The sequence below is a fragment of the Bubalus bubalis genome, chromosome 18 (assembly GCF_019923935.1).
Source record: "Bubalus bubalis isolate 160015118507 breed Murrah chromosome 18, NDDB_SH_1, whole genome shotgun sequence".
In the NCBI taxonomy this organism is placed as follows: domain Eukaryota; kingdom Metazoa; phylum Chordata; class Mammalia; order Artiodactyla; family Bovidae; genus Bubalus; species Bubalus bubalis.
This window is the reverse complement of record NC_059174.1, coordinates 35,714,907-35,739,981: the sequence shown is the minus strand read 5'-3', so window position 1 is coordinate 35,739,981 and position 25,075 is coordinate 35,714,907. Positions and strand designations below refer to the sequence as shown.

Sequence of the window (25,075 nt, the reverse complement as noted above, 5' to 3'; positions counted from 1 at the left end):
TACATAGGCACTAAGGATCTTTCTGGGGTGATAGAAATGTTAAAACTGCACTGTGATGAGAGTCTCACAACTCTGTAAAATTACTGAAAAATCACTGAATCATATACTTAAAACATTACTTTTTGATCTGTAAAGTATATTTCAATAAGGCTGTTTTATAAAAAAAAATTATTCTAAAAACATTTTAAAGAGACAAATAACTCAATTATAGAAAAAGGAGTACGTCAAGGCTGTGTATTGTCACCCTGCTTATTTAACTTATATGCAGAGTACATCATGAGAAACGCTGGACTGGAAGAAACACAAGCTGGAATCAAGATTGCAGGGAGAAATATCAATAACCTCAGATATGCAGATGACACCACCCTTATGGCAGGAAGTGAAGAAAAACTAAAGAGCCTCTTGATGAAAGTGAAAGAGGAGAGTGATAAGGTTGGCTTAAAGCTCAACATTCAGAAAACGAAGATCATGGCATCTGGTCCCATCACTTCATGGCAAATAGATGGGGAAACAGTGGAAACAGTGTCAGACTTTATTTTTCTGGGCTCCAAAACCACTGCAGATGGTGGCTTCAGCCATGAAATTAAAAGACGCTTACTCCTTGGAAGGAAAGTTATGACCAACCTAGACAGCATATTCAAAAGCAGAGACATTACTTTGCCAACAAAGGTCTGTCTAGTCAAGGCTATGGTTTTTCCAGTGGTCACGTATGGATGTGAGAGTTGGACTGTGAAGAAAGCTGAGCACCGAAGAATTGATGCTTTTGAACTGTGGTGTTGGACAAGACTCTTGAGAGTCCCTTGGACTGCAAGGAGATCCAATCAGTCCATCCTAAAGGAGATCAGCCCTGGGTGTTTGTTGGAAGGACTGATGTTGAAGCTGAAACTCCAATACTTTGGCCACCTCATGCGAACAGTTGACTCATTGGAAAAGGCCCTGATGCTGGGAGGGATTGGAGGCTGGAGGAGAAGGGGACGACAGAGGATCAGATGGCTGGATGGCATCACCAACTCGATGGACATGAGTTTGGGTAAACTCCAGGAGTTGGTGATAGACAGGGAGGCCTGGCGTGCTGCAATACACGAGGTTGCAAAGAGTCGGACATGACTGAATGACTGAACTGAACTGAACTGAACTGATGATAATTCCACGTTTAACTTTTTAAGGAACTGCCAAACAATATTCCCAATGCAGCTTTACCTTTTTACATGAAATATAATTCTGAAAGCTATTTACTCTTGTAAATGTTTTTAATAGTATGGTATCATTATAAATGCATTGAAATAAACTTTAAAGAAGAGTATTTACCCCAATACCATCTGGGCCTAACAGTAATGAATTTCATTTTTGTCAAAAATAAGTATTTCATATATATTTAAGATTATAATCATAGAGAACATATAATTTGTATAAATATTTTTTCACTTTTACTGTATATTTAGGAAGTCATTTCCATAACTCATTTACTCAAACTTACTTCTTCATGATGATGATTCTATCAAAAATTATAAAGTAGATTCAATATTATCATACATGTTTAGGAAGCCAACAGTATTGCAAATACCTTTGTTAATTTCTTCTAAGAATATGCTTTCATCACTGGCATATGCACTTAAGAGAATCTGAACTGCTTAAGATTCAAAGTAAATGATAAAATTAACAGCTTATAGTTTCCAATTTTCAAAGTAAAAAGATTTTGATGGTTTGGAATTTAAGATTAGTAATTCCAATCTTGAAGAATCAGTTTAAAAGACAAAATTATTTTAAAAGACTAACTACAAATATTAGCTAAAAATATTAGTGACTTAAATTACCAACCTTATATATATCCTCAATACATCTGCTAAGTTGTTCTTCTGTCACCAAAATGGTCCCTGGCACCATGTCACTCTCTGGAATCTCTAAAGGACAAAAAACAAAATTACTCATCTCAGTATCTCAATGAGCCTAAGGTAAAATGCTTTACTAGAAAGTTTGGGAAGTAACAGCTAAAATCAGAAAATCAACATGGTTATAATACAACACCATTCAAATACAATATTTCACAGACTGTTTCACTGATTACAAACATGCATTATTTTATGCATCAATAAGAAAGGGGAAAAAAAGCACTTCCAAGTAACCTATGAAACATTATCACTTAGAATTCTAATTCTAAATTAATGAACGGGAAGTTGGAGATTAAATTAAATGAAAATGGCAGAATCAATAGCTGTATCTGGGTTACTGGTATACAGATGTTCATTATACTACTCTCTGTACATGTATTTGAAAATTTCCCTATAAAATTTAAATTTTTTTAATTAAAAAATTTTTAATTTAAATTTTAAAAATATAAAAATTAAAAGCTGAACTTTTAAAACAGAGCTTTAAAAAAAAATTAAGAGAACTCAGATTTATTTTACACAGTTTTGTTATATATCATTCTTTTTTTTCTTTGCTATTCTGCATAGCATACAGGATCTTAGTTCCCTGCCCAGGGACTGAACCTGTGCCCCCTACAATGGAGGCATGGAGCCCTAGCCACTGGACCACCAGGGGAAGTCCATATCATTCCTGATAAAAGCTAAATAATTGGAATAAACATGATAAAGAATTAAAACTTCACAGTAATTAGTGTCCAACTCTTCTGAAACCTTTTTGGTATCTGTGTCGTGCCATAATACACTGACCTGTGAGGCAGAGTGCAGTGATGTGATACCCTCAAGAGCCCTTGGTTTTATTACTGTCATCACAACTTTCTTCAAAGTCACTGACATCCATTCTACAAGTTTTAACACTCACTTGCAGACATAAACAATACCACAGTTGCTACCTGGCCAACGATGATAGTGAGACACATCTAGATATTAGAGTTACTACAATGTGAAAGAGATTTCCAAAATAAAGTTTTTTTTATGTGAAAAAAAAGTGCATCTTGGAATTGATAAAATATGGTAATTCATCATACTTGCTACATATCCCTAAAAAATGTGCTGCAATATGAAAAACAAAATAAGAAAGCGTATGCGTTAGACTGTTTTTCCAGTGGCAATGATGGGGTTTACATAAAAGATCAGTCATATTCTAACCCAGTCCTTTTTGTTAGCAACAGATGTTATATGCAAAACATGTAGCTGGCATTACAGATGTAACCTAACGCATGAGAATGCCTGGTAAAGAGATGCCCAATAAATATTCTTTGAATGAATGAATAAGGCCCAGGACAAAAATAACTGACCCACAAGTGGACTGAATCTAGGCCTCCCAAGCATTGTGCTCTAGCAGTAGTGTCAGTCACTCAGTCATGTCTGACTCTTGCGACCCCGTGGACTATATAGCCTGCTAGGCTCCTCTGTCCATGGAATTCTCCAGGCAAGAATGCTGAGTGGGTTGCCATTTCCTTCCACAGGGGATCTTTCCAACTCAGGGATTGAACCCAGGTCTCCTGCACTCCAGGCAGATTCTTTACCACTGCACTGCCTGGGAAGCCCTAGTGCCCTAGCCCAGGGCTCAAACTCGAACACACACTTGAATTACCTAGTGGGCCAGTCAAAACAGTGCTGGGCGCAACATCAGAGTTTCTAACTCTGTAGGTCTGAGGCAGAGCCCAAAAACTTGTTATTTCTTATAAATTCCCAGGTGATGCTGATGCTTCTGTTCTTGGGACCACACACTGAGAACAACTGCTCCAGACTAAAGGAAATACCTGGTCAGTCACAGGCAAGATAAATAGATTAGGAATGAGGTATGCTCTCACATGAAATTAGATATAAATGAAGTCCTAGGCCTGGATGATGAGTGCCAATAGAAATAATACTTCATTTTTTGAGGAATATACTAATCCCAGACTAGATTTCTATTAAATACATAAAGGAATTTTAATTATTTATTCAAATATCATGTTTATGATGTTTGAATAATCACAAGTTTCACTTCACCAAAGCTCAATTTGGTGAAGCTTTATAAGCGCAAGAATTAGGCTTTCTTTATTCTCACCCACTGAATATTCACTGGAAGGACTGATGCTTAAGGTGAAACTCCAATATTTTGGCCATCTAATGCAAAGAACTGACTCATTTGAAAAGACCCTGATGCTGGGAAAGACTGAAGGCGGGAGGAGAAGGGAACAACAGAGGATGAGATGTTTGGATGGCATCATCGACTCAATGGACATGAGTCTGAGTACACTCCAGGAGTTGGTGATGGACAGGGAGGCCTGGCCTGCTGCAGTCCATGGGGTAGCAAACAGTTGGACACAACTGAGCAACTGAACTGAACTTAAACCCCTCTACACAGATTCAGAAACATTTATACTATAAATGACTTCTATACAAAGTCTACACAGAACTGAATTGGGCTTAACCACACATCAATTTTTCTCTTTATTTTTAACCTCAGAAAATACTATTATGGAAAGGTTTTGTTTTTTTTAAAAACTCACTAAAAATGCTGAAATGATCCTCTGTATCCTAGCACTAACCTCAATAAAGCATGAAAATATACAGAGGGAAGTGGTTAAAAGACATTAAAACACAAGGCAGGGAGGCTCAAGAGGGAGGGGAGGTATATATACAGTTATAACTGATTCCTGTTGTAGGGTAGAAACCAACACAACACTGTAAAGTAATTATCTGCCAATTAAAAATAAAAAACAAATACACTTAAACTCTCTGGCCAAATGTGGGAAAATCTGAGCATCAAAATGAATACAGAAATATTCAGTCATCCACTGAATCTGTTTTTAAAGAGATGAGCCAAGGAGAAAAGAAAAGCTCTTCCTTACAGAAGAATATCAACTAACAAAATAGAAACAATTAAAAAAAAAAAAAGAACGTCACCATTTTACTGGCAAAAATTATCAGGGGATACCAAACCACAGTATGAATGACTGTTTGGAGACAGGATATTCACACTGTCTCATATGTCGACCATCCCATAGATTATTATTAATTAAAAAGGGAGGAAGGTATTTTTACAGTGGAGAAATCTGGTTGCTACCACCTTAATCAAATAATCACATTTAACTTCACTAATGGAATAAACTGATGACATGTGTCCATAATCTGATGGACTGAAAAATAAAATCGTATACAGTATTCCTGCCAAAATGTTTAACCTGGATCTAATCATGAGGAAACAATTAGACAAATACAAACTGAAGAACTGTCTATAACCTGGGCTTCAAAAGTGTCAGAGTGAAAGACCATTAGGGATCTGTTCTACATTAAAGAATTAATGTAACAAGTAAATGCAATGTAATTTAAAAAAAAAAAACAGATATAAAGGAAATTCTTCAGACAAATAAGAAATCTGAATAAAGTCTATATATTAGAGGATGTCTGCAACTAATTCTCAAATGCTTCAGGAAAAAAAATATGTATATGTATAGGAAGAGAGAAAGAGAAAGTGAACATGCCAAAATGTTAATTATGTGAAGTATACAGGGATGAGACAATGTATTCTTCTTAGAACTTCCATGAAGTGGATTTTTCAAAATAAAAACTTGAGGAGAAAAAAACAAAACTAAAGACACTGAACTACATAGACTTAGGTCATTTAAATCCAAAACACGGAAGAAGGTCCTTTAGAGGGACCCCAAACCACCAGACTTCCTTGTTTACCTGCTGTATTTAAACATCGATGAAGAGGCGCTAACACGGGCTGCAGTAAGTACTTGGCTGCCAGCCGTGGCTGTTCTCTTGACATAGTTACAAAGGTTGTGGTGGCCACTCTCTGAAATTGTCGTGCTGCCAATTTATCTTGAAAGTGAAATAAATCCAAAATCTAAAAGAAAAATTCCCTAAGGTAAATACCAGGCTGTTTGTAAGAAGCAACAACTAAGAAAAGAACACATTTCACATTAATTTCTTTACACCAAAAAATAAATTCACTGCAGTAACACTGATCCAACAGAACTGTTTGTTTTTTTTTAATTAATTTAACAACCCAGCACCAAAGGGTATGAGAACTGAAGGAGCTATGTTTTTATTAAACAATTTTATCAGATTTATAAAATATGTGTTATTTGTAGAAAACCTGGAGAATAATTTTTAACAAAAAAAATTAAATTCCAAATTACTATAAACACTTTTGGTGTTTTTTTTCCAATATGTTCCCTGTATAATTCTTTCCTCTTTTCAATTGAGGCAATACTTAATATTCAGTTTTGTGTATTGCTGAAACTTCCTCATATTGTTATAAATTCCTCAAAAATATTATTTCCAGATACTCAGATTTTCTCCCAAATTTTGCTATGATAAACAGCAATTATGGGGTCAAGGCATATAAATATATTCAGAATCTGAAGAGCCTGTCAGATCTGACCAAGGGTCTACTTTATTCTCAAAAAATAAACTTAAAAAACAAAAACCAAACAAACCAACCACTGATATCTCATATTTGAGTCTAAGTACCCAACAGCAAAGAGCATTCTGTTCCTGGCTTAAAAGTGACTCAAATGTTTTGTAGACAGGAGAATCCACTGTCCCAAAACTGTATGTGACCTGTGATGCTGCCAAAAACAGGCTCAGCAACACTAAAACCTATGACTTGATTGTCTCATTTTCTTAAGTGCCAAAATTATAGCTACTAGTTTTAGAAAATGTTTACTCATCATTGCAAATAACTTTATCCTATAAGATAATTTCTATTTAGTATCTTCCACTGTAAGATTTTACATCATGATATTTTTTGCCATGCATGCTTCCCTGGTGGCTGCACGGGCGCCAGAGGGCCTAGAGGAGTTACTCCATGTTCAAGGTTGGGAGGGGTGGCAGTGAAGAGATACCCCTCATCCAAGGTAAGGAGCAGCGGCTACACTTTGCTGGAGCAGCCGTGAAGAGATACCCCACATCCAAGGTAAGAGAAACCCAAGTAAGACGGTAGGTGTTGCAAGAGGGCATCAGAGGGCAGACACACTGAAACCATACTCACAGAAAACTAGTCAATCTAATCACACTAGGACCACAGCCTTGTCTAACTCAATGAAACTAAGCCATGCCTTGTGGGGCCACCCAAGACGGGTGGGCATGGTGGAGAGGTCTGACAGAATGTGGTCCACTGGAAAAGGGAATGGCAAACCACTTCAGTATTTTTGCCTTGAGAACCCCAATGAACAGTATGAAAAGGCAAAATGATAGGATACTGAAAGAGGAACTCCCCAGGTCAGTAGGTGCCCAATATGCTACTGGAGATCAGTAGAGAAGAAAACTCCAGAAAGAATGAAGGGATGGAGCCAAAGCAAAAACAATACCCAGCTGTGGATGTGACTGGTGATAGAAGCAAGATCCAATCCTGTAAAGAGCAATATTGCATAGGAACCTGGAATGTCAGGTCCATGAATCAAGGCAAATTGGAAGTGGTCAAACAAGAGATGGCAAGAGTGAACGTACATTCAAGGAATCAGCGAACTGCAATGGACTGGAATGGGTGAATTTAACTCAGATGACCATTATATCTACTACTATGGGCAGGAATCCCTTAGAAGAAACGGAGTAGCCATCATGGTCAACAAAAGAGTCTGAAATGCAGTACTTGGATGCAATCTCAAAAACGACAGAATGATCTCTGTTCGTTTCCAAGGCAAACCATTCAATATCACAGTAATCCAAGTCTATGCCCCAACCAATAACGCTGAAGAAGCTGAAGTTGAACGGTTCTATGAAGACCTACAAGACCTTTTAGAACTAACACCCAAAAAAGATGCCCTTTTCATTACAGGGGACTGGAATGCAAAACTAGGAAGTCAAGAAACACCTGGAGTAACAGGCAAATTTGGCCTTGGAATAAAGAATGAAGCAGCGCAAAGACTAATAGAGTTTTGCCAAGAGAATGCACTGGTCATAGCAAACTCCCTCTTCCAACAACACAAGAGAAGACTCTACACATGGACATCACCAGATGGTCAACACCGAAATCAGACTGATTATATTCTTTGCAGCCAAAGATGGAGAAGCTCTATACAGTCAACAAAAACAAGATCAGCAGCTGACTGTGGCTCAGATCATGAACTCCTTATTGCCAAATTCAGACTTAAATTAAAGAAAGTAGGGAAAACCACTAGACCATTCAGGTATGACCTAAATCAAATCCCTTATGATTATACAGTGGAAGTGAGAAACAGATTTAAGGGACTAGAGCTGATAGAGTGCCTGATGAACTATGGACGGAGGTTCATGACATTGTACAGGAGACAGGGATCAAGACCATCTCCATGGAAAAGAAATGCAAAACAGCAAAAGGGCTATCTGAGGAGGCCTTACAAATAGCTGTGAAAAGAAGAGAAGCGAAAAGCAAAGGAGAAAAGGAAAGATATAAGCATCTGAATGCAGAGTTCCAAAGAATAGCAAGGAGAGATAAGAAAGCCTTCTTCAGCAATCAATGCAAAGAAATAGAGGCAAACAACAGAATGGGAAAGACTAGAGATCTCTTCAAGAAAATTAGAGATACCAAGGGAACATTTCGTGCAAAGATGGGCTCGATAAAGGGCAGAAATGGTATGGACCTAACAGAAGCAGAAGAGATTATGAAGAGGTGACAAGAATACACAGAAGAACTATACAAAAAAGATCTTCACAACCAAGATAATCACGATGGTGTGATCACTCACCTAGAGCCAGACATCCTGGAATGTGAAGTCAAGTGGGCCTTAGAAAGCATCACTACGAACAAAGCTAGTGGAGGTGATGGAATTCCAGTTGAGCTATTTCAAATTCTGAAAGATGATGCTGTGCAAGTGCTGCACTCAATATGCCAGCAAATTTGGAAAACTCAGCAGTGGCCACAGGACTGGAAGAGGTCAGTTTTCATTCCAATCCCAAAGAAAGGCAATGCCAAAGAATGCTCAAACTACCGCACAACTGCACTCATCTCACACGCTAGTAAAGTAATGCTCCAAATTCTCCAAGCCAGGCTTCAGCAATATGTGAACCGTGAACTTCCAGATGTTCAAGCTGGTTTTAGAAAAGGCAGAGGAACCAGAGATCAAATGGCCAACATCTGCTGGATCATGGAAGAAGAGAGTTCCAGAAAAATATCTATTTCTGCTTTATTGACTATGCCAAAGCCTTTGACTGTGTGGATCACAATAAACTGTGGAAAATTCTGAAAGAGATGGGAATAACAGACCACCTGACGTGCCTCTTGAGAAACCTATATGCAGGTCAGAAGCAACAGTTAGAACTGGACATGGAACAACAGACTGGTTCCAAATAGGAAAAGGAGTATGTCAAGGCTGTATATTGTCACTCTGCTTATTTAACTTCCATGCAGAGTACATCATGAGAAACGCTGGGCTGGAAGAAGCACAAGCTGGAATCAAGATTGCTGGGAGAAATATTATTAACCTTAGATATGCAGATGACACCACCCTTATGGCAGAAAGTGAAGAGGAACTAAAAAGCCTCTTGATGAAAGTGAAAGTGGAGAGTGAAAAAGTTGGCTTAAAGCTCAACATTCAGAAAACGAAGATCATGGCATCTGGTCCCATCACTTCATGGCAAATAGATGGGGAAACAGTGGAAACAGTGTCAGACTTTATTTTGGGGGGCTCCAAAATCACTGCAGATGGTGACTGCAGCCATGAAACTAAAAGACGCTTACTCCTTGGAAGAAAAGTTATGACCAACCTTTCAAAAGATAGCATATTGAAAAGCAGAGACATTACTTTGCCAACAAAGGTTTGTCTAGTCAAGGCTATGGTTTTTCCAGTGGTCATGTATGGATGTGAGAGTTGGACTGTGAAGAAGGCTGAGCACTGAAGAATTGATGCTTTTGAACTGTATTGTTGGAGAAGACTCTTGAGAGTCCCTTGGACTGCAGGGAGATCCAACCAGTCCACTCTGAAGGAGATCAGCCCTGGGATTTCTTTGGAAGGAATGATGCTAAAGCTGAAACTCCAGTACTCTGGCCACCTGATGTGAAGAGTTGACTCATTGGGAAAGACCCTGATGCTGGGAGGGATTGGGGGCAGGAGGAGAACGGGACGACAGAGGATGAGATGGCTGGATGGCATCACTGACTCGATGGACGTGAGTCTGAGTGAACTCCGGGAGTTGGTGATGGACAGGGAGGCCTGGTGTGCTACGATTCATGGGGTCGCAAAGAGTCGGACATGACTGAGGAACTGAACTGAACTGAACTGATGCTTCCCCATGAGAAAGTGAAGACCAGCATAACAGCTGAATGACTTTCTTTACACTGTACTCCAAAAGGCATATCTTACATCTAAAAGCATGTGGAGTGGTGACTAAGAACACTGCCTTCCACATTTTCACCTATCAGATTAACAAAGAAAAGTTTGTTAATACAATATTGTAAAAAATAATAATAATAATAATAAATAAAAATAAATAAATAAAAAATAAAAATTAAAAAAAAGGAAAAAAAAAGAAAAGTTTTGTAACACACTGTGTAGGCAACGGTGTGGGAAAACAAATACATATATATCCATCAAAAATTTAAATAAATATACTTTTTAAGCCCATCATTTCAATTCTAAAAATTTTCCCTATTAAATGGAGCATTGTAACAGCAAAACAATGGAAACAATTTAAATGTCCATTAATAGGAAGCTGGTTAAATAAATTATGGTACATAATATGATGAAATACTATGCATCCAAGAAAAAGAATGAGACAGCTTAATATGAAATCATCTCCAAGGTACATTGTTAAGTGAAAAAAGCAAAACTGAAAAATAGTGTGTGCAGCATATTATCATTGGGTAAAAATTAGAATATAAAAACAAATACATACACATATAATTGTATACACATTATTCACAGATTGTCTCTGCAAAATAAATAAGAAATCGGTACAGAGACAGGAGAGAGACATTTTTTCGCTTTCTCTTTTGTGCTTTTTAAAATTGTACAGCATACTAATTTACCTTTTTTATTTACTACATATTTTTAAAAAATAATTAAAAACACAGAAAAGATAATAAGTATGACAAAACTAGTTTTATATTCCAGTTTTGAGGGCAGGCTAGTCAGTTACTAATGATGAAAGTGAAAGTCACTCAGTCATGTCTGACTGTTTGCAACCCCTTTGATACAGTCCATGGAATTCTCTAGGCCAGGATACTGGAGTGGGTAGCCTTTCCCTTCTCCAGGGGATTGTCCCAACCCAGGGATTAAACCCAAGTCTCCCACACTGCAGGCAGATTCTTTACCAGCTGAGCCAGAGGGGAAGCCCAAGAATACTGGAATGGGTAGCCTATCCCTTCTCCGGGGATCTTTTCAACCCAGGAATTGAACCAGGGTCTCCTGCAGTACAGATGGATTCTTTACCAACTGAGCCATCGGGGAAGCCTAACAGATCAGTCTCTCCCACAGGTTTTTAATGTTATTAAGAAAGTCCTTCACTGAATAATAAACATTATATTAACTCAATACTGTTGTTGTTGTTTAGTCACTAAGTCGTATCCAACTCTTTGCAACACCATGGACAGACAGGATTTTCCAGGCAAGAATACTGGAGTGGGTTGCCACTTCCTTCACCAAGGGCATCTTCCCCACCCAGGGATCAAACCCGCGTCTCCAGCACTGCAGGCATATTCTTTACCGCTGAGCCACTGGGAAAGCCCCTAACTCAATATTAGGTGAACATTTAAAGTCCTCTTTCTATAAATAAACAGATAATCCTCAAACAGACAAAAGAAACACGATTTACCTGGGGGCAGATATCTCTATAATAATCCTCTGGTGAAAGAGACTGCTGGGGACAAGAGGCCAAAATCTTTGCAATCAAGTCACACTTCTTCCAGTCGGCAGCTGTGGCCTCAGCATCACTCCCTCCAGCCGCCCCAGCTGTCAGCAATGGATACAGACGTCAAAAATTCATAGCACCTCACCACATAAGGTCCTTAAATTAGAGGAGAAACTACTTTTTCCCTATTGAAAGTCGCTAATTTCTTCTGTAAGATAAACTACCTCTTCGTACTTTCGTTTTGATGTTGGTCTCTGGCAAGTTCAGAGAAAAAAAATAGCACTTAACCATTGTAATTAGAGTATTCATATTACCTGAACACTAGTTTCTTCTTTGTGCTTATTACTGACATGTTTTAAATGATTAATATTTCTATTATTCTGTCTCTTTATATGCAACTTGTCATTCAAACTGCCTTAAACTAGAGTTAGGGAGTAACAGGTATCAGATTTACTTAACGCCCTTAGAAAAAATAATGGTGGCTTTCAGACACTGGATAAAAGCAGCCCAAGATACTGGTCCCTAAGAGAAGGGAAGCAAACAAGGTGAGCCCCATGAACACCCTAGCCTACTACCTTGAGAGAGGTGGCTTTTTTTTGTCCATACTACGAGGCATGTAGGAACTCAGTTCCCTGACCAGGGATTGAACCAGTGCCCCTGCACTGGCAGAATGGAGTCTTAACCACTGGACCGCCATGGCAAGTCCATAGAGAGTTCTGAGGCCACACCACAGGTAAAGGAGAATCCAACAAAGCTTGCTACGCTGCTGAATTAAAGAAGAAAACACAGTTCAGAATTCAGGGACGTCAACACAGCTAGAGCTTTCAGGGTAAAACAGCAGACAGGAGAAAGCTACACAAAGAGGGAATTCCAGAGATCAGCAGAGGAATCCTCTCTCAAGTCTTCTGCAGAGTATGGCGTGTGTGTGTGTTGAGAGAGAGGGAGAGCAACAGAGAGAGAAACCCAAGGCAAGAAACACCAGAAAGGAGTAGGGAGAACACTCCCCAGCGTTCATGCAGGGCTTGGAATAGTTAGTGTTCCTACTGGTGAGCATGGAAAGCCTCTTAATACATACAGAATCAAGTAAAATCCCAGAAAGGTATCACTTTAGTATTGGTGCCAAATCACCTTAAGTTAAAGGCTGTTATCCACCCACAGTAACAAGGTTTAAGAGCCAGAACTGAAGGACTCAAACTGATACCAAGAAAATTAACTGCATCCTAGCACAAAGCCCAACAAAGGAATACAACAAAATATAGCATTCAGCAGTGTTAAATTAAAATGCCTGCTATCCATTCAAAAATTACCAGGCACATCCATTCCAGTGAAATATTTTTTAATATAAGGATTATGGTTAGAAAAAATATCAGAAGACACCTGCTCAAAATGTTCCAAGTGGTTGCTTCTGGGGATGGGAAATGGAGTGAAAAGCCGCTAAGGACTGCTATTTTTCTCTAAAAGCATTATAGACCTATTGATTCTTTAAAATTATGTGCATATATAATTTTGTTTAAAAGTCAAAAAATATAAATTAAAAACTACTACCATACTTAGTATGATAATTAACATTTCTTCTCTTAATGAGGACTAAGAGAATATAACTGGAAACGAATCTAAAATTTCATTCCAAAGCTTTTATCTCTTGGGTATCTCAAACTTGAGGAGAATGCTTTTGTATTTTAAGTCCTGAGGTGAAGTACTCTTAGGACCTCTGGCCTTTTCCACAGAGAATTTCTTGGTTTCTATAGGGTTTACTTAAATTTTCTGTACAATGTTTTCCTCTGATATTATAACTTATTTGAAACAGTTGACAATATTATGCAACATGAGCAGTGTATCACAACTATTTTGGGGGAAAATAGCAAGAAAATGAGTTTTTGGAAAGGGAGTTCATTAAAGTTTAACTTCCTCACGCCCCACAAAGGCACAAACAAAGCCTAGTCTACATCAGGTTTTACAGTCAAAGGCTAGAGACCAATAAAGAAAAGTGGATGCCGAAGTAACAAACGTCTATTTCTTACCACCTGCTCCTTCCAAAATTCCCCGGACTACTGCCTGAACACCGCTGGGTCTCATCAACCTTTCAGAGAGGAGCTGCCCACACAGACGCCGGAGCCAAGCTGGGGCCCGACACCTGTCTTGCATCTTCCCTTCTGAGCAGGACTGAAAAACGAAGGGAAATGTGTGAATGAATGTCAGCGTAATGGATAGGATTTTTTCTGTTTGTTTTTCAGACAGGATTTACAGTCCAATCTGAAATATACAAATATACTGAGTCAGACTGATAATTAACAGTACGCTATACAGACTTCAAAAAGGCAAAAATTTTTCTTTTAAAAAAAAGGGGAGGGGAGAGTTCTCTGGTGGCCCAGTTGTTAGGATTCTTTCAACTAGGATTCCTTCAACTTTCGCTGCCATATATACAAATATACTGAATCAGACGGATAATTAACAGTACGCTATACAGACTTCAAAAGGGCAAAATTTTTTTGTTTAAAAAAAAGGGGAGGGGAGTGTTCCCTGGTGGCCCAGTTGTTAGGATTCCTTCAGCTAGGATTCCTTTGACTTTCGCTGCCATGGCCTGGGTTCAATCCCAGGTTGGAGAACTTAGATCCTGCAAAGCCATCATGGCAAAAAAAAAAAAAATTTTTTGTAAACATTTATAAAATCTTCTTCAGCCTCACTTTTAATTTTAAGGAAGTAAAAATACAGTGAAACGTCTTCAAAAAAGTATCAAGTGAAATTTCAAGCCCAGAAATATACAAATGTTTGTGAATAAAATATAGACTTGGGGGACACAAGATCCATGTAACCAATCTGAATGCAGTCCTTCCAATCAAATGCAGCTTCCAAAGAAGACTCACCACTAAGAGGAGAGTCCCCAACAGTGAGAGGGCACTGTTTATTTGGCTGAACCAGGCCTTAGTTGCAGCATGTGGGATCTAGTTCCCTGCCCAGAGATTGAATCCAGACCCTCTGCATTCAGAGCACAGAGTTTTAATCTCTGTACCACCAGGGAAGTCCCATCCTTTGGACCCTCATGCTTTACTCACCTAAACTCGTAACTAAAATTTAGATACTAAAAGAAAATAGATAATTCCAGCTACATCACCAAATTGAATAGTTCTGGAAAAATAATCACTTTTAAGGAAAAAAGAAACTATATTATGCTGAGCAGAATATATACTATTACGTTTTTACTCTAGTTTTAATTCCTTGACTTCAAATACTCCAAAGAATAAGATGTCCAAATACTTTTGCCAGAAGAATACTGTCAAACAGCCAAATTTTAGTTTTAAAAAAAAGACCCAGTTTGAGAATGAATAAAATATATTTTTGTCATAAGCCCTAAAAAATTATCACAATATTATTGGGAAAAGTGTCCATTTTTCATTAAAAGAAAAATCCCTTAAAATTATCCCAGAGGTCGGTGTAATTTAGTTTGGCAAATACCAATTAACAATCTAAAAGATGAAACAGTATTCAACTAGACTAACTTTCAGGAGAAGACAGTTGTTTAGTCACTCAGTCGTGTCCAACTCTTTGCAACCCCACAGACTATAGCCAGCCAGGCTCCTCTGCTCATGGGATTTCCCAGGCAAGAATACTGGGGTGGGTTGCCATTTCCTTCTTCAGGGGATATTCCCCACCCAGGGATCAAACCTGGGTCTCCTGCATCGCAGGCAAATTCTTTACTGCTGAGCTACCAGGGAAGAAGACAATACACTACACTCTATCATTAAAGCTTCACCCACAAGAATCCCCAGGTGTGCATACCTGGGGCGGTCCTCCCTGGAGGATAAGTAATTCTCGGACTGCTAATGGCTGATACACTTGATCCAAGATGTCTCTTAGGGCCTTCCTCGATAGGGCTCTTTCTTCTTCAGTTAACACCTAAAAGAAACACATCCTTGGCTTCTGTGAGATAGAAACCAGGCAAGCAATAGAAGGTAATGCTCTGCAACAGTGAACAAAGACGCTTGTGAGGGGAGCAGGAGGCCGACTTCTTTTGCCTTTTTTTTTTTAACTTTTTATTTTGTATTGGGGTATAGTCAATTAACAACGCAGTGATAATGTCAGGTGGACAGCAAAGGGACTCAGCCATTTATATACATGAATCCATTCTCTCTCAAACTCCCCTCCCATCCAGGTTGCCACATAACACTAAAGAGTCCCATGTGCTATATAGTAGGTCCTTGTTGGTTACCCATTTTAATTCTTTTGCCTCTTGGTTTCCTTCCATTCAGAGGAAGCTATAACAAGGAAACACTCCTGGCCCCTTCTCCATTCCCTCACCCACTTCTGGGCAGGAGACTGCATCCACTCATCTGATTGCTGAGTTCTGGCACACACAGCTCGCTCCTCTTCAGTCTCTTGGGCGTGAGTGCACAGTCTGTTCTGCTCTTCTGTGCCATAGATTTTTCAGGGGCATGCCCTCTGCATTAGGGCAGAAGGAGCTGCAGTTTTCTAGAACCCTTTAAAACTGGGTGAGAAGTGCATCTCATTGTGGAATGCACTGTTAGGAGACCCATGGGTCTCTCTCTATAGACCTTCCAGCTCTGCCTTGATGAGTAATAAAGGTGACATTCTGACTTGTCATCTCTTACTCTGTTAACTGTCTTTTCACTCATTCAGAATCTGGGCAGCAAAGAGGGTGCTGTTTAATTGGGTCCCTGCTCCAAGCCACAACAGACTGACCCCCTTTGGGAGCGTCACAGTCAAGACTCAGAATCCTGCTCGATACAATTTAGTAAATTGTGATGCAGATGCTGATCGGAGCAGGAGCTGTTGCGGGACTTGTCCAGTTTCATACTGTCCACCCACCATGTTTCCCCTTCTCCTTCCACCCCATCACTTGGTCCTTTCTGTGTTTCCCTTTTCTTTTCTCTCTTCTGCCTGAGACCTCTGGGTACTGCTCAGCTCAAAAAACAGTCATAAGACCTGCTCTAGACCCCTCATCTCAAGGAAGTGCAGGTAGCAGGCACTGATGGAGCCGTCAAGACGCACACCCTGTTGTAAAGAGCACAGAGCTCTGCTCCGCAAAACATAAGGGCGCTGGAGGAGACCATAATTTCATGTGACTACTCAGGTGACAATGGCTTTTAAATGTTTTCTGTTTTCTTTTCTTTTGTGAGCACAGGGAGAACAAATAGAAAAGGAACAAGTTGGAGGGTGACATAGAAAGGCTGACAGAAAGATAAGTGAGTGGACATGATAAAATCTGGAGGCAGGAACAAAGGAATTACACTGCACGTGACCCTGGTTACATTTACACCTTAACAGGGTCTTCTGTTTGGGTTCCTGTGCTAAGGCTGCAGTGCTCTCATGGGGAAGCAGTGGTCCCTGTTCTGTTACACTTGTGAGTCTTGTCTCCCCAGTGACTGTGTGAGCTGTTGGAGAAAAGGGCCACATCTAATGCTTTTGTATCCTTCACATCACTTCATCGTCCAGACGCTCAAATCCTTACTGACTGTCAACAGAACACTTGCCTGTACCCTCAACACCTAACAACCAACACTGACTGGATTGTGGAGGGCACCCAGCGCTTGCATACTTCATCTCACTTAATCTTCCCAAGAACTTAATGAAGGAGGCGTAAACAGTTTAATATTAATAGTAGTAGTAGTAACTTTTTGGTGAGCACTGCTGGGTATTGGGCCAGGTAACTTACACACATTATCCTTATTCCTCACAGCCACCTTCCAAGGTAGGTATTGTTTTGTTTCTCAAGGCAGGCATTAATAAACACATTTTACAAAGTTGGAAAGAAACAGAGATTCAAAGAAATAGCTTGCAACAGCTGTTTCAAAAAATGTAAAGAAGGGAACAGGTGAAATGGACTCTCCAGGAGTGAAAGGACTCGTATTTAATAAATGAAAGGTCCAACCCCCTAAAAAGATTTGTCTATCCACCAGAGATGCTTAGGCATTTAATAAAAATTCTAGGTCTTTCCATCAGCACTCTTCCAAAGAACTGAGATGATCTCTTATAGCAATCACACACAAGGACACACAGAGATTCTCACACTCTCTCTCTCTCCCCTCATGGATGCTTACCTCTTCCTCAGGACTCAGCGGTGATCTCTTGCTTGGGCAGAACCCCAGCTGGCACAGACCCGCTGCGATATCCCCAAAATGGCGGCAGGAAACCAGGCTCCCCAGAGACGCGTGCTGAGCAACACTGAGGAGGACGCTGCAGCTCGTGTACAGCCTCCGGGTTGCGCTGGGAGCAGCACTGAGACACACCACTTCCTGAACAACGGCCCCAAACTCAGTCCTGACTCTCAGAGGGACTCCAACACCAGGCGCGAGATAGGGGCAGACACCCAAGGTCACTACAAACTGCAGAACTGACTGGACAGTCTTTTGCTGGGAGATGCTAAGCGTGTCCGGGCTCAGGGCAGGAGCAGTTTCTGGAGTCTTCGGGTTGGGTTTACCTGGACTGAAATCAGCTGCCAGGCGGAGCATGGTTTCCTTCAAGCACAGCAGCAGCAATAAAGTCTGGGAAGTAAAACGCCAGGTGACATCCATAGAGTCTTGTGGCCATTCTGCCTCATTAGCAATTTCATCCCGTAGGAGTTTCAGTATCGTCCAGTGAGGATCTTTCAGGAACTTGTCCTCCAAAGCAGACAGGTTAGATTTTAAAGTAGCCAACAGGATATCATGTTTTGTGATCTGCAGTGAATTTGAGCCTGATCCTTCTGAAGAAAAATTTATCAAATTACATACATGGAAAACAAATTTTTTTTTAATTTTATTTTATTTTTAAACTTTACATAATTGTATTAGTTTTGCCAAATATCAAAATGAATCCGCCACAGGTATCTATGTGTTCCCCATCCTGAACCCTCCTCCCTCCTCCCTCCCCATTCCATCCCTCTGGGTCGTCCCAGTGCACCAGCCCCAAGCATCCAGTATCGTGCATCGAACCTGGACTGGCAACTCGTTTCATACATGATATTTTACATGTTTCAATGCCATTCTCCCAAATCTTCCCACCCTCTCCCTCTCTCACAGAGTCCATAAGACTGTTCTATACATCAGTGTCTCTTTTGCTATCTTGTACACAGGGTTATTTTTACCATCTTTCTAAATTCCATATATATGCGTTAGTATACTGTATTGGAAAACAAATTGTGCTTCCCTCCATGAGGAATGCCTTGCCCACTCCAGTTCATCTTCTGAAGCCTGACTCAGATGTCATTACTTCTAGAAAGAGGCCCCCCAGCTGTGCCTCCCCAGCCAAGGCAGAATTCCAGACCACATTTCCTGCCTTACCACAGCACTTTGCATGTAGTTAGAATTATGTACAGAACACATTATATTGGGTTAGCCAAAAAATTCATTTGGGTTTTTGAGAACATCCTATGAAAAGACCGAGCGAACTTTTTGGCCAACCTAATACTTCATGGAGTTTGTTTCCATTTCCCACACGTTCTGAGGGGACAGGGTGCTTGTTGCCCCAGAACCAAGAGGCCAGATCTTAATCAACTTACTGGGCTGAAACTATAGCGAGAAGAGAAACCTAAAAAGGTAAACATTTACCACAGAAGGTTCATTCAAGCTGTTCTAGATCCCAGGGATAAGGCATTGAAGAAAAAAAAGTCCTTTCCATCATAAAATTACAACCAGTGAGGCATATCGCAGAATATGGACATGGGATGCAAAGAAATTCAATCATACACACTCCCTAATATCTATTCTCAAGTTTTCCTGAACTCTCCCAAAATGGTCTTTACTGCCCTCTGCTGGTGAAGGAGCTCGTGCACACTCTCAGCAGCTGACATCCTTGCTGACTCCCTCCTTGAAACGCTCCTCTCTTAGGTTCTGGGGCAGCAAGCGCCCTGTCCTGGTTTTTTCCCTCCTACCTCAATGGCCATCTCGAAATGTCTCCTCTACTGGTTCTTTTCCTCTACCAGATATCAAAGTGCTCCAAGGCTTGTCCTGAACTCTGGATTATCTTCCTCGACAGTCTTAATCTGGCCTAGGTCTTTAAAAATGAGCTATAAACTGCTGCTGCTAAGTCGCTTCAGTCGTGTCCGACTCTGAGACCCCACAGACGGCAGTCCACCAGGCTCCCCCATCCCTGGGATTCTCCAGGTAAGAACACTGGAGTGGGTTGCCATTTCCTTCTCCAATGTATCCAAGTGAAGTTGCTCAGACTCTTAGCGACCCCATGGACTGCAGCCTACCAGGCTCCTCCGCCCATGGGATTTTCCAGGCAAGAGTACTGGAGTGGGGTGCGATTGCCTTCTCCGGAGCTATAAGCTAACAGCTTCCAAATTTACATGCCTGGCCCATGACTACTTAAGAGCCCATGATTCTAAGTTTCAGAGACATATTTCCAACTGCTGAATGAAATCTTCACTTGGATATTTCTTAGGCTTTTCAAATTCAACAAATTACTGATTCTCACACGTACCTTACACTCCTAAGTACAATCTAACCTGGTTACTAACTGGTTACATCTCCACCTTTTTCTTTTATCCAACCCATCACCAAGTCTTTCCTGTTCTGCTTACTAAATCATTCTCAAATTTATTTTTCTCCATCTTACAACTACAACCTTTGTCGAAGCCATTAACATCTTTAAACTGAAGTACATCAGAACCCTCTTGACTGGCTTCCCTACTTTCACTCTCCTAAAAATTTACTTTTCACACATCAGATCCTCTTAATATTTAAAACAGATTTCTCTTGAGAATTCCCTGGCAGTGTAGTGGTTTCCAATATTGGAGCACAGGTTCAATCCCTAGCTGGGGAACAACCTAAGATTCCCACATGCCATGTGGTATGGTCAAAAATTAAAAATAAATAAAACAAAAAATAAAATAGATTTCTCTTGGTGGAAGCACACACACACATTCCTGATATGTATGCACCTAAAAGCAGAAATGCTGAGACACAGATATCCAGAATCTCAATCTAAATATTATCTCCTCAGAGGTGGCCTTCCTTGACCACTCTAAAAGCCATCCCCCACACTATTAACTCTGTGATAACACCCAATTTCTTTTCTCTATAGTACTTATCATAATCAATAATTATTTTATTGGTATTTACTTTCCTTCTTCTATTAGAATTTAAACTTAATGACAGTGGGTACCACATCTCTCTTGTTTAGTCGGTGCTTTGCACAGCTGACATAAAGTAAGCCCCAAATGAGCATCTGTAGTTGACTGAGTAAAAGAATGAATAAAGAGTGATAATAAAGATCTCCTTAGAACTCCTATAAGACCAAGCCTCTCACAGATAACTATCAACTCTGAACAAAGAGTAAAAAGCAAATATCTGAAGATGCCTGAAGGTGATGAAAGGGAACAAAAACTAGAGAAGGCACCCAGGAGGGAAAAAACAGCATTGAAGAAGTTTCTGCTTTTCAGTCTGGGGTTAGGTCTTTGCATACCAAAAACACTAGAAGAAATTCATCTTACTGACAAGAACCAAAGCATACAATTCAGGGCGATTACAGCAGGCAGAAAATAAGAAATCTCAGAAAGTATAGAACCAGAGAGGAAGGGCTCCCAGCTCTGCATTCAGTCAGTTCAGTTCAGTCGCTCAGTCGTGTCCAACGACTCTTTGCAACCCCACGGACTGCAGCACGCCAGGCTTCCCTGTCCATCACCAACTCCCGGAGCTTGCTCTTACTCATGTCCATCGAGTTAGTGATGCCATCCAACCATCTAATACAAACTGTGCTTAAATCTATGGCTAATCTTTGAACTAAGCATCTATGGGAAGAACTTTAAATACCTCAGCTAAAATGGAAAGAACTGAAAAGAGCTGCTGCCCATTGCAGAAGAGACAGAGCTTAGAGTATGAATCAGTCAAATGAACTGCCTACTTCAGGGAACTCCCTGGTGATCCAGTGGTTAGTACTCAGCACTTTCAAGGCCGTAGGCCCAGGTTTGATCCCGAGTCGGGGAACTACGATCCCACATGTCATATGGCATCGCAAAAAAAAAAAAAAAAAAAAAAGCCTACTTTAAAACAAAACCAAACCAAAAAAGATCAATCTTCTCTGGAGGACTGAAACAGAATCTAGAGTTTCAACAGCATATCCTTCATGATGTCAATTATACAATCCAAAAGTCCTAGACAGATGAAGAAACCTGAAAATGTGATCCACCTCAAGAGAAAGACAATCAAATAGAGACTGATCCGAGATGACCCAGGTTTCAGACTGAGCAGACAAAGATTTTCAAGCAACTCTTATAACTGTGTTCAAGCATGTGATGGAAAGTACTCATTATGAATGAATACAGACTCTCAGCAAAAAAGTAGCAAGCATTTTTTAAAAATCCAAATGAAAATACTAGAATTTAAAAACAAAATATCTGAATTTTTAAAAAAACTCAATGGATGGACTTACAGCTTTGAGATGACCCCCCCCCCCCGCCGCCAAAAAATAAACTTGAAGATATATCCCTAGAAATTATCCAATCTGAACAACAAAGAAAAAAAGATTTTATAGAAACAGAGCCTTAGTATCTGTGAACACTATCAAATGATGTATTTGTAATAAAATAGAGAGTAACTAGAATAAAAGGAGAGAAAATGAAGCACAAAAAGATGTGGAGAAATAATGATCAAAATTTTCCAAAATTTAGTGAAAAAACATAAATTTACAGATTCAGTAAGCTCAGTGATGCCCAATCAGGATAAGTAGAAAGAAAATCACATCTAGGCATATTAGAGTCAATCATTGAAATCAGATAAAGATCACACTGATAGAGGGCAGAAATCAACACAAATACTGTAAAGCAATCATCCTCCAATTAAAAATAAATAAATTAAAAATTAGACAAAGAGAAAATCTTCAAAGTAGTCAGAAAAAAGCAGTCAGCATAGGAGACCAACGCTATGAATGACTGTGAACTCACAAGCAATGACTTAAAAGATAATGGAAAAACATTAAAGTGGTAACAGGGTAAAAAACAAACAAAAAACAACCACCACCACCTGATGTGATGACAGGAGAAAAAAAAACCACCTATCAAGTCTCAATTCTATATCCAATAAAAAGTAACCTTCAAAAATGAAAGAAAAAGGAAGACATTTTCAGATCAATAAAAACGAAGATAACTGACTGCCAGCAGATCTGGAATACAAACAAATGCTAAAGGAAGTTCTTCAAGCTGAAGGAAAAGAGTACTAGATGGAAACTTGGATCTCTGGGAAGGAAGGAAAAGCATCAGAAATGGTAAATATGTGGGTAAATATGCAAGATTCATTTGTTTCCTCTTTGTTTAAATACATATAACTGTCTAAAGTAAAATCTATAAAACTGTATTATGGGGTTTATATCTTATATAGATACAATGAACATGAAAACTATAGCATAAAACCCAGAAGGGGTGGAAGGCTAAAAAGAACCCTTACAGTTACAAGGCTTTTATGTGTCCTATGAAGTGGTACAAGATAAATTCCAAACAGATTGTGAAAAATTACAATGTATACTGTAATTCTAGGATGACTACTAAAAATGTAATGCAAAAAGGTGGGTTATGGTTATAAAACTATAATAAAATGCTGAAAACATAAATGAAATCAAACAGCAATAGACTTCAAAACTAAAGTTAATATCTCTTCTAAGAAACATGCAACTGATGATAACTAAAAGGGTGTTCAACAATACATTATTTATAATAGTGTAAAATTAGAAATACACGTTGAGTAAATTATAGTCTACCTGTATCTAACATACTGTATTTTATATGTAACATTTGTTTTGCTTATTATCGTCTCTCCACCACCGAGAACAAAAACTCCTTGAGGACAAGGATATTGCTCTGTTTTGTTCACTGCTGTTTCTCCTTGCCTGGAACAAGGCCTGTCTGACACAGTAGCTGTTCAAAATAAGTAGTTATTTATTGAATGAATGAATGAATGACAGATGGATTATTTGAAGCCATTATACTATGGTGAACATTATTCAATGACATGTTCACTAAAAATATTCTAAAGGGAACAGAGCATGAAGTACTACATGGGGAAAAGATACGAACAGTTTACAGAAAAAGAAATGCAAATTGCTCTTAAACATGAACATATGATCAACCTTGCTCCTAAGAGAAAAGTAAATTAAAACTATACTGAAATATCACTTCCCATCTATCAAGTGGCTAAAATCCAAATGTTTTTATAACACATTGTGTGTTTTGGGGAAACACTTTCATACACGGCTGGTAAGAGACTAAAATGGTACATTCCCTAAGAAGAGAAATTTGGCAATATCTAACAAAATTATATAGGCATTTAACCATTGGCCCAGCAACCCCTCTTTTAAGAATCTATCCTATAGATAGATACACAGGCAAAAATGCAAAGTGACATATACACAAAGCTTCTCATTGCCATATTGTTAGATATGCAGCAGTAGGAAAGGGATGGGGCTGAATCAAAGTGTGCTTTGTCTTGCAGAAGCTAACCCTTAAATTGCACCAGGTGTCTCCAAAAGGTTATAAAACATCCCACAAGACACTGTAGTACACGCAAACACTCAAGCACCTGTTTGCTTTCAGTTTTGGGCAACCTAGAGTAACCGCTGCCTCTTTATATTGCTTATGGATGATCATGCCTGCCCTTTCAGGAATATGCATGCCTCCCAGGCTTAAAACTACCCTGGTCCAATGGTTAGGGGAGATAGTGCTTTGAGGCCTATTTAACACAGAACAAACCTGACTCCAGATTGGGTCTATTCCTTTAGCTCTAATCTTTGTGCCCTAGCCTTTTCTCTACCTCCTAGGTTTGACCTTTAAAGGTATAAGGCCTATCCACTTACACAGAGATAAAAAGTTGCAGAAAAGAAAATAACATTTCTCTCCATTGAACATTTTTCTCAGTTGGAGGTTTACAGGAACATCATGGCTAGATCAACAACTGCGCCAAGTCTGCAACAAGCCACACCCTATCCCCTTTTAGTAAAAAAGAAGCCTGAATTCTACCTAGGTTAAGATGGTTTTCTGGTACCACCATCTTCTCAGTCTGCTGGCTTTCCAGGTAAAGTTGTTATTTCTTGCCCCAACACCTGTCCCCCAATTTACTGTCCTGTCATGGTAGAGCAGTGAACAGTAATAGCTTGAACTTGGTAACACTATCTCCCTGACTCCTTACTCGTCATGTGTAATAAATGCTTCTACTTTAAGAAAGTACTTGGTGTGTTCACTAAGGACCCCAAACCCACTGAGTCTGGTAAAACTATTTTTTTACATTAACAAAAGGCTTAAAACAACCCAAACATCCATTCATAGAGAACTGATGAATAAACAGTGGCACATTCACATAATGGAATACTATGCAGCTGTAAAAGGGAAAGAGGAAGATTTCCACCTACCACTATGCAGCTATCTCTAAGACATATTAAATTTTAAAAGGTATAGAAGA

At 39.4% G+C, this 25,075-nt stretch overlaps 1 protein-coding gene across 6 annotated transcripts in view; it reads right to left on the bottom strand.

Annotated features, from left to right (window-relative positions):
* The window catches only part of LOC102397999 (hyaluronan synthase 3), a 206,589-nt gene that overhangs the window by 174,291 nt on the left and 7,223 nt on the right, over window positions 1-25,075 (bottom strand). For 3 of the 6 annotated variants that reach the window (XM_044932099.2, XM_044932101.2, XM_006047628.4), the window contains exons 2-7: window positions 17,747-18,390; window positions 15,468-15,584; window positions 13,712-13,853; window positions 11,655-11,791; window positions 5,604-5,766; window positions 1,819-1,901 (exon numbers count right to left, since the gene is read on the bottom strand). In XM_044932099.2, coding sequence (XP_044788034.2) covers window positions 1,819-1,901; window positions 5,604-5,766; window positions 11,655-11,791; window positions 13,712-13,853; window positions 15,468-15,584; window positions 17,747-18,390 — 1,286 coding nt within the window. Of the gene's footprint in view, window positions 1-1,818; window positions 1,902-5,603; window positions 5,767-11,654; window positions 11,792-13,711; window positions 13,854-15,467; window positions 15,601-17,746; window positions 18,391-25,075 lie in introns of those variants that run through there. The other 3 variants (XM_044932100.2, XM_044932102.2, XM_044932103.2) reach the window with 3 other exon arrangements.